Here is a 13,140-nt window from a genome sequence, read left to right on the forward strand (position 1 = left end):
ATCGGAGCGCAGAAGCGCCACACTGATTGCGACAAACAGCTTTTTATATCGTTGTTTGCGAGGAGATAAAATGCCTTTTTTTTTTGTGGATACAAATGACTACTTGGGAGTGTTTGTGTATATTTGGAAAAAAAAAAATCTTCTCAGCTAAAGTGAACATGTTGCTCTGAAATATTTTCCAACATCTGCCGCCCATCAGGATGTCTGCTTTCTCAGCCACTGCTACATTCCTGAGCCGCTCCCTCTACCTGGATCAAAAAAAAAAAAGCAGCAAACCCTTCCCTGTCATTGCCCCTGAGCTCTGCTCTCCCTGCCCTTGTTGAAACTGTACCGGAGGTATTTTTTACCAGGTGCAAGCATTTTGACACCAGACCTTGTGTCTTAAAAATAACACATCCTTTTTAAACTGATACTTTAGTGTTTTTGTACATTTAATAGTGAATGTTTTTTGTTTTTTTTACTGGGTTGACCTCCTGAAGCTTTTGCAAACAGGACCAATCTGAGCTTGAGTAAACATGCATAATGAAAACATCAGCGGGGGGGGGGGGGGGGGGGGGGGGGAGCTAAGTGGTGTTTATGTGACAGTAGCAACCCAGTGTTGCAGTAGCTGGGAATTTGAATTTTCTATGACCACAGAGGCAACTATGTCACTACTGTTTCCTGTCCTTTCCCCCTTCCCCTTCCCCCCCCCCCCTCATAATATCATTTCTTAATGCCTGTTAAGTGAATCCTGAAGGGGGAAAACATAAGCACCTCTTGCTCCGTGGGGCTTGTTTACAACACTTTAGCAGATCCCTGCAGTTAAAAGAGCCAGTCGAGGCCAGCGCGACAAATTCACGCTTTAAAGGTAACGGCTAATGAATTAGGTCAAATTTGGTCGCGTTAGTCCACCGTGTGAAAAAGGCTTACTGGGGAATGTATGCTGTGTATACACCACGTAGTATACAATAATAGTCATTGTCCAAGTTGCACGGTGTCTAATCCAAGTCCATTCAGGGCAGCACTTAAGATTCTTGGCATACTCCCGTACTCATTGCTTCTCGTGGACTTAATCTTTTTTTTTTTTTTCTCTCCCCCCTTCTCAGGATCAGTCAAGTGTGTGGCTTAGCCAGATCAAATGAAAGCAAGCCAGTCTGCTGCTGCAGAATGACATTCCACAGAACAGAAAGTCATAGGAGAGAGAGAGAGAGAGAGAGAGAGACTCCAAGGTTGAGTTATATAAGAACAGACTGACCCTGGCCAGTGTTGGTCTGGTCTACACAATGACAATGACATAAGAGGAGGATTTTTTCTGGAAGTAGTGACTTTTTCCACATGTTGGTATTGAAAAGAGTGAACACAGGCAGTTGTTTATATTTCATAAATAAATCCATTTTATTTTGTAGCATATAAAATTAAATCATTTTACAATTTATTCCAGTATGACACATAATATCCAAATAAAGTAGCTACATTTTTTTTGATAAATAATATTAATAACAATAATAAAAACATTCATTCATCCTTTGACATGTCTCGCTTTGTCTTTTTTTTTTTTTTCTCATGAAGGGAGTTCAATAGCTGCCACAAAACATGGAACAGTAATGCCCACGTCAGGAAGGAATGGAACCGCACGCTTGTCAAACAAGTCCAGAGGTTGCATCTCGGAGTCTCGTTCTTACAGGATACAGGATGGTATGCTAATTGAAAGTTGCGTGAGTGCATATCTACATATGCACACACAAGTCTACAGTCTGGGTCATGTCGGATTAAAGGATCAACATATACACAGTGAAATGATATCAGCGACTAAATTAAATGTACAAATATTTATTACATCTTGCTCCATAACGAAGCTACTTCAGATGCTCCATTAATACGAAGCAGTTCTTATTAAGAATGCTGACGTAGTCACAGCAAACAGTGCACTTCATTAAGTCCTCATGATGTAAGCCCACAATTCCTTGGGAATCTAGTTACAACAAGAAGCTGGTAGTTGATTGGTCGACTATTTACACCCCTGCGTTCATCTTGACCGACAACGGCCACCGCTGGCGCCGATGACCTCTTCTTCTTCCTCTTGTCGGGGAGTTTGCATGTTGCTTCACCAATCAGTCTCTGAATTTGTGGATGTCATTGGAGAGGCGGTAGAATGGGTATGAGGCCTCGTTGGCATGGGGACAGTTGTAGGTGCACTTGCAAGACTCGATCATCATGATGTTCTTGTTGAAGGTCTCGCCGTCCTCGCAGCGGAACTTGACCCGGATGGTTCTGGTCTTGTGAGGGCTGCAGCAGCGGCCGTCCACGCAGGCGCCGCAGTACTTGGGCCTGTACTTCTTCAGGCTGGAGCAGCCGGCGTAGGTGAACTTCACGGGCTGACTGGACTTCTTGGTTCTGCTGCACTTCTTTCCCTTCTGCAGAGGAACAAACAACAGGGATGGAGGTTAGTTTTGAGTTCAGACCAAGCAGTGATGTACTTAGAGTCTCATGTGTTCTTATCTCATTCAGTCATGGTGGCTAATGCTTACCTTCAGACTGGAGTAAGATGACTGGGTGCATGGCCGCACTTCACACATTCTTGTCTCTTTGACCAGCTTGCATTCGCTGTTGTTGTTGGTGACTCTGGTGGAGATGCCAGTACCACAGGTCTTGGAGCACTGGGACCAGGGTGTGGTTTGGACGATGCACTTCTGGCTGTCGAACATGTGGACTGCAGGCTCGGATACGAATGCTGTTTGTAGAAGACAAAAAGATCACATTAGTCAATTTGATTTTAACATCTTATAACAAAGTGTTTTTCTCAGAAAAATATACATATTACTACTATAATATAAGCTGCTTACCTGGAAGGGTCTTGAGTCTAGGGTCTAGGGTCTTCACGATTGCAATGAGCTCATTCTTGTTGGTGAGGCGTCTCTCCACCTCATCAGTCATCATGTCTTTCCCAAAGAGTTTCTCCAGGATGTCTGTGTTTTTGCCATCGTCGCACACCCACTCCTCACAACACTGGCCTGCAACCTTGACCAGTCTGGGGCTGGCACAGCCCAGGTTGGGCAGCGAGAGCTCCTGTGGACACAGCGGGACACATCCCACTGCCCCGTCGATGCATGTGCACTGGTGTTTACAGTTGGGCTGGAAACTCTCTCCATTCTGGTAGATCCTGCTATTGTACTCGCATGGTCTGCCTTCTGACTTGGCTGTAGCAGGGAGGAGAAAAAACACAGGAGGAAAGGAATGTTATTCTTTCCTGCTCTGCTCAGAGATGTCTGCTGAAGACATCACATGGCTGCCAGATAAAGATCAGTTAAACTGTGAAATTCTTCAGGCTGCCTGAGGAGTCTCATTCCCTCCACAGTTGGCTGTCTGTGCTTTGAGGTTTTTGAGTCTAACTTTCCTCCTAGCTGCATTCCACAGTGTTGAAATCACACACATGCTGCATTACTCCTGAATTCAATTGTATTTCAAAGTAAAATATAACATAAACAAGACTAACTAGAGGCAGCATCATGCACACCTGGGGCTGATCTTTCTACATACCTCGGCAGATGCCACGAGTAGTAGCGGCAGCAAAGCTGGCCCCAAAGTTACACTCCAGCCCTTTAGTGTGGTCACAAGGCTCGGTTAGGCTGCAGTCCTCGTTCAGCTGCCGAGCGCAAACTTTGCAGCAGCCGCAGCCGTCCAGGACGACGCCGACGCCGGGTGCGCACTTGGGCATCTCCAGGGGACACTCGCACACGGAGGGACACGAGGAGGAGAGGACCTGTACAGCCAACAACAAAAACCCCACGAGTTAAAGAGCGAAACCTCCACAGAAAATGCCAATCCGAATATTATCTTGCCATTTTAATCCACTATAATTGAAACATATCTCCTCTCTCCTGGGGCGAAAAATAAACAACCACACGGATTTTCTCTATCAGACAAAAAAAAAGTGAAATAACTCACCAAGTTCAGGCTTCCCAAAAAGGTAACGACAACAGTGAGCATCAGCATCTTGGATAAATGTTCTTTTTTCTTTTTGCGCGTTCAAGAGGAATCCCGTTCCCAGTGAAAAGGAGATGTGATGTTTCTTCAGAGGAGTCCTGGTAGGTATTCCCTCACTCGCTCAGTCGTCTTGACTTGTCTGCTGGTAAAGTCTCTAGTGTTAAGAGAGGCTCCTTTTAGAGTAGATGAAGCTCTCGGTAAAGCGGTTGCTGCAGTCTGCTGAGCTCCGTCCACCTCCGCACTTTTATAGCGCTCTGTGAGCTGACGTCGTCCCTGGGCTGCCTACTGAACTGTTCCCAAACTATGCCAGGAATGTTTCTCGGCGCATTTTCCATCCAAGACCTAAGCTCCACCCTGTCTAAACCTTTCTCTCTCTCTTTCTTTCTTTTTTCTTTCTTCTTCTTCTTTCTCAAATGGACCCCCCCACCCCACCCACCCCCACCGGATCCCATCTGAACACACTTTTCCGTCTCACATTTATTTCCCCCCGTCTTGTTTATGCCCCCCTCTCATTTCCCTCTGCTCTGCTCGCTTCTCACATTTATCAAATCAAGTTCACTTGGGACTTTTACTGTGGCATGCGTAAAAGGCAAGCGTGCCTGCGTATTTACGCGCGATAATAGGTTATTAATGAGCTCCATAACAAAAAGTATTACACATTGATGAAAGAGATAATGTGATATTATGTAAAAAAAATAAAAAAAATAATAATAGTTTTAATGTCACTATAATTATAATTTGCTCATTAAAGCTGTTTATAGCTGTTGTTGTGGTCACGTTTTAAAATAGCAGTCGAGTTTCTCTGTGAGTCTTAAAGGTGTGGGCAGCAAATACGTTTAACAGTGTCTATTTCTGGCTCTGCAGCGCCTTTATTCAGCGAGGCTAAGCGCTTCCAGATGCGCACCAGAGCCCAGACGTAACAATATTACCATATTTGGTATGGCAGTAGCCTACATTATTAACATATTTCTCTGCCTTTGGCCAGCAGAACCACAAAGCATTCCTGACAGCTTAAAGGCTTGTTAAATATGTTCTTCATGCAGGGGGAAATTCCTCATTCCTCAATTCATTCCTTGAGGCAATTTGACGTTTTCTTCCACGCCATCTGTCCATCACGTACCTTTCCTGGGGGGCAGTGTTGGCAAAAGTTTTTTTCCACATGAAGGGATGTTGTAGTGTCTGTGTGTGTCTGTGTGTGTGTGTGTCTCTGGGTCTAGGATCTGAATAAGTCCCCGTTCAGTTTGCAAATGATTCCCGATTGATGAAAACGGGTCACCGGATGGAAAGGAATTACGCACAGACAGCGACATAAAACCGCAGTTATTGCTATAACCGGCTGGCAAAAATCCCAAAGAGGGACACTTTGCATGAGGACTTTTTTTTTTTTTTGAAGTGTTTATTTGTGTTTGTGTGGATCGGACATTTCTCTCTCTCCCTCTCTCAGTCTCACTCTCCTCTCTCCTCTCTCTCTCTCTTCTCTCTCCCCCCTCTCTCTCTTCTCTGTAGCCTCCTGTGTCGACCTAACATAACGATACACTGAGACAGCAGCGGTGAACAAGGCGGCCGATGAGCCTCTCCGGTGAGTTTGGATATTTTCTTGTCTTTCCCACTCTTTTCCACGGGCTTTACATGCTTCTCTTTATGAGTCATCTTTCTACCTATACACAGCAGTTGTAGCAGATGATAAGGATCTTTCAGGAAAACTTAATCACTCTTCTTGGGAGTGATTAAGATTTTTTTCCCATCCCTTTGTTTGCTTTGTGCTCTGATACTGTACACACAGGCGTTTTATAATAAGCACAATAGAGATGTGCTTCTTGTCTAGAATGTCTTGGTGTAGGTTCCGATTTTATTGTCTCATGCTTCCAGCTCGAGACACTAGATGGTGATCTTTAAATGATAACTTTGTTTTACTTATTATTATTGTTTAAAGACACTGTTCAAATATCAGTACCAAAGATGTCAAGTTCATATAATTACATAGATTCATGGCTGTGTGTGTGTGTGTGCGCGCGCCTGTGTGTGCAGCCTCTTTTGACAGGGGGTGTGTCCATGTCAGCACGTGCTGTCTGTGTCTTTCATGTCTGTGACAGCAAAATATATCCATCACTAATCTTTTATGATACAAATGCATTTGGTTTACTCACCATTTTTAAAGGTACATTATGTAATAAATCTAAAGCAACTGGCCGTAAAATATGTCACAGAGACTCAGGAATTATATTCATATAACAAACTATATGTCTAACTATATAACTCACCAACAACAACAGTACAGCCAACATATTTGCATTAAAAAAATATATTTTGCAGACTGCAAATCATGTTTATGTTTGGAAATCATGTTTTTGGCATGTGGCGCCACCTACCGCAGTCTACCAATCATTGCAGTCAGTAGAGTCTCAGCCGCCGAGAAACCACGGGTTGCCAGTTACGTCAGAAAACGAAACCTGAGAGACCTGGGTATTGTGAATTTGAATGTAGTAACCGTTTTTGGCCACTTTCTTACATATGGCACCTTTAACACTGTAATCTGTGAAAACAGTTGGATGACGAGGGAACCTCTGCCCCGGCCCCTGAAGGCAGCTTGAAAAAAAAAACACTCAACCCTGATACTGTCATCATCTTAGTTGGGAATTAGGGGAAGTAAACTGGCTATTTATAAGTGAGAGTTTATGCCACAAACTGTGTCACACAGCTTAAAAGATGTGGTGATCCCACATTGTTGGATAAACAACAACATGGTTTAGGTTGCATTGTGGGAAATGTAGGACCGTGTATTTTTCGGATGTTGGCCCATGATGTTGGTCAAGACATCTGAACCAGAGATTGAGATCTTACTGCTGGGACAGCAGGTCTTATGTCGTAGTTAATTTGATTGTCCTCTGCTGCGTAGAGTCCATGTGCAGACATAGTTGTCATGGCAAGAGGAAACGGTGTTGTTATTGAGTATCAGTGGAGAATAACATTCCATGATTACCCATTCACTTCAGGAAACCTTCCCAAAGCTGGACATGTGGCTCCATGTTGTAATTGTCCTGGCTTAATTGTGTTTCCATCAAGTCTATACTGTATGTGAATCCCCCAATTCTCACACACACATACAGGATGGAGTAATGTACCAGAAAGTGTAATTTGATTAAGCCCACAGCCTCTGACAGATGGCATGGATGTTTTTTTTTGTGATTTCACTGGTGAATTAGTTTAGCGAAATTGTGTGTTGTGGTACGGTTCGATGTAATGGAAAACCCAGTGTCAAAGCCCCGTCAGGAGGACTCACCGATGATGAGACCGTGAGTGGCCTCAGAATTAGTCTGCAGGAAGTCGGTGCTGAGCAGTAGTTACTGTATGTCTAAAGTGACAGATGGAACAGAACAATTATCCATGCTTACACAACAGATTCTTGAAAATAGATGTCATAGCTGGTATGCAGTGAGTATTAGCGACACTTTCTTTTCTCAGGAAGTTGTGCTGTGTCATCGTTGGCTGTAAACTGAGGCATCGATTGATCTGGTGTAAACTACTCTGAAGACAAATTCTGAAGAAATAGATCACAGATTCACACTCATTCATTTACGTAACTTTGGCACAAATGCACAACTGTTGCTTTGATTGTTTTGGTGACATAATCAAGTTTAATTTGGTGTATTTTACTTGAAGTTGTTCAAAATCAGAAGAAAAATGTCTTGACTGGCTTTTCCCCGGGTTCGATGAGAAAAACGAGAAAATGTTACTCACTGAGGAGATAGAGGCCATCCCTTTTATTCCTATTGTACGAGTAATGTCAAGTGGTATAGAATGTCTAAATGCTTTTCATAACTGGATGAGTGCACATTCACACGAATAACCTCGATATCTCCCTCCAGATGCGATGGAACTTGCCCAAAGAATTTGAAACATTTGAAACAGGGAGGCAAAAAAATAATCCTTCAATAAAATGGGGTCAAGAAGCATTCACATACTGTCTGTACCACCATGTACGAATCAAAAAGGACAAAAGAGGAGTTTTGCTAAAAAAAAAAAAAAAAAAATTATTGAACAGAGTTGAGCAGTACCTCTATTAGGGAAAAGATATTAGGTATTGGCCACCAGAAGAGCTATTTGAGGAAGTGGAGAGTGCTTGCAGATCTGGGGTGGCAAGCCAGCTTTGAGGAGTGGCTTGAGGAGTGTCCCCATTGAAGAACCTCGGAGCGGACGAGCTTGGCTACATACTGACGGATAGGAGGACCGCCCCCCGGGGTCAGGCTCCGCGTGTTGGGCCTTCCAGACTCTCTCCTCCACTCCGCTCCAACAATGCAGCTGGGGGGAATGATTGGTTCAGGGTCGGAATTGGGTGGGTCGGGGGAAAACTGGGCGGGACAGGGCGTCAGGCTTGACATTGCGGGAGCCGGGTCGAAAGGTGAGGGAGAAGTTGAATCTGCCCCAGGATCAAGGCCCACCGTGCCTCCCGTGAATTAAGCCGTTTGGCGGCGATTAGGTGATCGGAACCGGCCGATTTTCACGTGATCGGCCGGTTCCGATCACTGGCCGATTAATCGGTGCATCCGAAATCGGTGACTGGCCGAAATCGGTGACTGGCCGAAATCGGTGACCGGCCGAAATCGGTGACCGGCCGATCAGTCAGAATATTCCGATTTTAATAAGCCGATCAAAATGCACCCGCATCGCGCAGCATCAGCAACACACGTGCACGCGGCTACACGCACATGTAGTAGAGTGTAGGGCTGGGCGGTATACCGGTTCACACCTAATACTGTTTTTTTTTCCCGTTATGATATGAATTTTTAATATACGGCCATACCGGTGTATTTGATTACACAACATCCGCGCATCGGCGCAGCGGTCTGCTTTGCGAGTGAGCGATCTGCATGTACACGTTTCATTAATGTTTATATATTTGTTTCAATCACTGAATGAAGCCTGTCGTATTTGGGACAAGAGTCAGGATCTTAAATCACTTGCACAAAACTTTTGATCAGCATTTGTTTGTTTGTCATTTAAACCTGTGTGAGGAGAGAGAGAGAGAGAGAGGCATTGTTGGCACGGGGCGGGAGAGAGAGAGAGCTAGCGAGAGACAGAGAGAGAGAGAGAGAGAGTGAGCTCTGCGCTCTTGGTCACTAGTTAATTTACTTGTGTGTAGGTAATGTGTTGTGAAATATGTTTAAACTTAAATAAACTACACATACAGGTAGTGATTCTTTTTTCTATTTTTGGTTGGATATTGGATGCGAACTGATTGTATTTCTATGTTAAAATGTTATATTAAAGAAAATATGCAAAAATATATATATTTCAGTATGCTGTAAAGTGGTTTAAAAAAAGTGATTTAAGGAAAATTCTGTCGTTCCACCCGCTTTCAGCAGTGTGGATACGAAACGTAATGGAAAAATCAGCAACTGAGGAAATTAACTTGATGGAGGTTAATTAACCATGTAGCGTAGTCATTACCCTGAAAGGGGTGATCAAAAACTCTCCGGAGATCGGAAGTGAAGGTGTCGTAGGAAATAGAAACGGTGATGGGACTACTCAAGATAGCCGTAGCCCATTGTGCGGCTCGTCTAGGGAGCAGGTTTACATTTATCTATCTCCCCTGAGTAACGTTCAGGGATGGAAACAAAGGGTTTATGTGGAATAAATGGTGGAACAGAAACTACAGGTGGAGATGGATTAGCGACGGCGGGAGCTACGGTGACCGGGATAGAGGGGGGGAGGTAGATTGGTGAAAAACTGTGGAGAAGCCAACTGACAATTCTCGGAGTGAGGCGATTACTTCTGAAAGTAACTTGTCGTGTGTCGCCAATGACTGTGCCTTGCGCTGCTAAAGGCTGACGGAGACTGTCTCCTTCTGCCGGGTCCATGGTGGTCAGATCGTTGTGTTATGCTCTTGTAAACAAGAGCAGTTTTAAAGAGGGTTGGACCTGGAAAATGGTCAGGTCGAGAGCCGGTGTTCAGGAGTGGATCCATAAATGGAACGAACTCACTGGAAGTTGAGAAGAAGGAAGAAGTTACGGGTGTTGAATGAAGCCGTAGCGAGCTGTAGCTCTTGGGTAACACAGAGATGTCCGTAGCTCTCTCGACGCAGGAGACGTGGTGACCCTGAAGAAGAGCAATGTTGAGTCAGATATCCCCAGGAAGTCAAAGTAGAGCAAAACAGGAGAATTACTAGCTGTTTACCACTGGAGAGTATAGAACGATCTGACGCTGGTGAACGGGCGGCTCGGGCTTAAGGAGCCTCCTGATTGCAAATCAGGAGCAGGTGGGGAGGAGCCGCGGCAGGTGGAGCTGATCAGCAGCGTCCTCAGAGAAAGTAGGTCAGCCACGCTTCCCTGCAGAGAGGGGAGAGAGAGAGCAGCACAGCAGAGCCGCAAAAGCCACGATAATGGGAACAGTAGTGAGGGAGCGTGTGATCATGACAAAAGACAAGTTAAAAAAAAACAAATCACTCTTGATAAAACTAATCTCGTCTTGTTGTACTTGCATTATAAAAGCCATCGACATGAAGACTGAAGGCTGCCTTAGGTGTGAAAAGGTTGTCTGGACTTTTTAGATAGCTTAAAGGGACACTGTGTAGTATTTATGGGTTTATATAACCCAAAATCCACTTTTTTATACATAGTATGTGCTCCTGCATTGTCTAGTCGCTGTATAATAGTTTTTGTTTCATTTTCGTAGTGTTTCAAAATGTCATGTAAAATAACATGGTCGCGGGCCGCGGTTGCATAGCCACTGTTAGCAGCGAGACGCCATGTTTCTACCGGAGCCTGTAAGGACAAACGCGAGAGTACAAGCGTCTCTTTACTTGTAGCAGAAGTCCCACCTCCACTCTCTCCGCTTCGTCTGCTACGGCCGCGGTAGCTCGCCCTCTCCCTCGCCTCACGAACCTCACCAATTATTTTCCATTTTGTGCTTTAGCCAGAATAAACTAAGGCTATAAGTGCACTTAAACTGCTGGACAACCAGTATCTGTACAATGATCCATGATGATAAATGGCATGACATTGTTTCCTCTAAAGCAGTGCTGGTCAAACCTTTTATACCAAAGTACCACTTGAGAAAATATTGAGCTCTCTTTAACTAATGTTAAAATACAGCGGTGTAAAAAAGTCAAACAAAGTCGGCTACGCACTTTTCACAGGAGGCAGATTTATTCCCAATAGTATAATTCGCTCTCTCATCATCCTCCTCTTCGTCACATATACTTCAGGCACTGGTACCGTGAAATTAGATTGAGATGGATCGAGAGATAAGGTGACTCTATTTATTTAAATTATTGTTATTTTTTTATTTACCCAATTCCTCAGTTCCACTCTGATCACATACCCTGGTATATACAGTAGAACAATATTTCTGATTTAGTACCGCAATGGTACGCAAGCTTCCACTGGCGGTACATGTACCACAGTTTGAGAACCATGGGTTGAATGGAAACATCTTCTCTGCTGTTGAATGCTGACAGACTTGAAGCAAAAACAATTTTTTTTTTACTCAAATCTTTCTAAAATAGCAGAAAAACCTGATCTCTCTGCTCTGATCACACTGAATCTGCAAATTACATTTATGATTTTTCCCCAGACTGCTAACAGTTAAATATGCTCTGTGCACCTGCATTATAATGGATGTCTGTGTCATCGTAGACGTCTACACTCTCACTGTGAGTCCAGTCATACCAGGCGAATAAAGAGGTGCTGCTTTTGGTGCCACAGCTGGAGCATCGTGTCTGCTTTCACTGATTTTCTTTTATAGCTGCACGGTGTGCCAGCCAGGTGCGCCTAAAGTATGAGGGCTTTCCTTCTTCCAAAATAGCCCAAATTCCTCAGCATGGAGAGAAAAGCGAAAAAATAGAGGGTCTTTTCTTGGGCCGTGTCCATCCATGATGAGGAATGATGAGGGGAAAAAAAAAAGAAGAGGTTCTGGGTGGGAGCAGGTATGAGCACTGGAAGGAGGGTGGTGGTGGTGGTTGTTGATCCTGGCTGGAGTGGAAAAAAAGGAATGTGGGACTCCTGGAATGTTTCAAACAGTCGGGGGATAATTGAGTGAATCTGGAACAAGAAAAGACAAACCGAGGTCCCGCGGTGGAAGAATGTGCTTCTGGGATGTCTGAAGAAGCATTCCATCCATTCAGACGTCTTCATTGGGCCCAAAACCTTCCTCGGATGGCACCACAGGGAATATAACCCCACTAGCCCCACACACATTCACACACCTATCTTCTTTTCACACTCTTCTTTCCTTTACATTTTACACAGTGCAGGACCAGGAGAGAACACCCTTAATTCTATATACATTGTGTGCCCTTGGGAGTTTGTGGAAGTTATTTGTTGAAGTCTTCCAAGAGTGAAACAGGCGAACGTGTTTTCACAGGGTACTAATTTCATACTTGAATGTCTTCATGTCCTTGGATTAATGCAGATCCATATACAGTATGTCATGATATATTGTGATATTTTCAGATACATGTGCTCAGATGTTGGCTCCAGATGCTCAAGCACCTGCCCCTTTGTTTGTCAATGTTGAAGGAATGAACACGTGAAAAGGACTGTTCTCTGAAATGGCACATGTTTACACTCTCCTCCATTGTGCTTAGGTGTTGCCTCGCTGCAAGTGAAGGTCAATGAGTTGTCACATGGACAAGTACACGAGCTAGGATCATAGTCTGATGGCAGAAAATGGGGATACAGTAATTAGGCCATAACAATGTGACATTACTTTACTTAAAGCTAGTTTGTTCTCACCAACTTGTGAGTGAATGGGTGGATGGCAAAATTGTGGTGTAAAGCAGCTTTGAGTGGTCATCAAGACTAGAAAAGAGCCATATAAATGCAGACCATTTACCGTTACAACACATCAGTAAGTTCAAATGTGTTGTTCTAACGGTGGCAGCCATAGACATGCAGTTCCTGTGAGCTAAAAAACTCTTATTATTATTTTATTACATGGACTTTGGTGCAAGAGAATGAGAATTTGCAAACTTCAGCTGAAACAAAGGCAATTTAAATCTTAAAGGGACAATATGTAGTATTTATGGGTTTATATAACCCAAAATCCACTTTTTTATACATATTATGTGCTCCTGCATTGTCTAGTCGCTGTATAATATTCTTTGTTTCATTTTCGTAGTGTTTCAAAAAGTCATTTAAAATAACATGGTCGCGGGCCCCGGTCGCATAGCCACTGTTA

At 43.9% G+C, this 13,140-nt stretch overlaps 2 protein-coding genes across 2 annotated transcripts in view; one reads left to right on the forward strand and one right to left on the reverse strand.

Moving 5' to 3' along the window:
- Positions 1-1,352: 1,352 nt before the first annotated feature.
- On the reverse strand, positions 1,353-4,163 carry ccn1 (cellular communication network factor 1). The gene is made up of 5 exons (XM_083888540.1): positions 3,925-4,163; positions 3,517-3,739; positions 2,823-3,176; positions 2,508-2,710; positions 1,353-2,393 (listed from the first exon to the last, which is right to left on the reverse strand). The coding sequence occupies exons 1-5, from the start codon at positions 3,970-3,972 to the stop codon at positions 2,091-2,093; spliced, it is 1,131 nt and encodes a 376-aa protein (XP_083744666.1). The 5' UTR covers positions 3,973-4,163; the 3' UTR covers positions 1,353-2,090.
- A 1,318-nt stretch (positions 4,164-5,481) lies between these two features.
- Positions 5,482-13,140, forward strand: part of ddah1 (dimethylarginine dimethylaminohydrolase 1) — an 85,160-nt gene continuing 77,501 nt past the window's right edge. The window contains exon 1 of the mRNA XM_083887994.1: positions 5,482-5,542. The gene's annotated coding sequence lies outside the window, so the exon portion shown is untranslated. The remainder of the gene's footprint in view (positions 5,543-13,140) is intronic.

This window comes from Microchirus variegatus (genome assembly GCF_963457635.1).
Source record: "Microchirus variegatus genome assembly, chromosome: 4".
Lineage (NCBI taxonomy): Eukaryota > Metazoa > Chordata > Actinopteri > Pleuronectiformes > Soleidae > Microchirus > Microchirus variegatus.

What these genes read in the sequence shown, in the direction of transcription:
- ccn1 (XM_083888540.1), bottom strand. Translation starts at nt 3,972, where the DNA reads ATGCTGATGCTCACTGTTGTCGTTACCTTTTTGGGAAGCCTGAACTTG. An exon ending in TTTTGGGAAGCCTGAACTTG is followed by an intron (nt 3,740 to 3,924) that starts GTGAGTTATTTC and finishes TTGGCTGTACAG; the next exon opens with GTCCTCTCCTCCTCGTGTCC. An exon ending in CATCTTACTCCAGTCTGAAG is followed by an intron (nt 2,394 to 2,507) that starts GTAAGCATTAGC and finishes GTTCCTCTGCAG; the next exon opens with AAGGGAAAGAAGTGCAGCAG.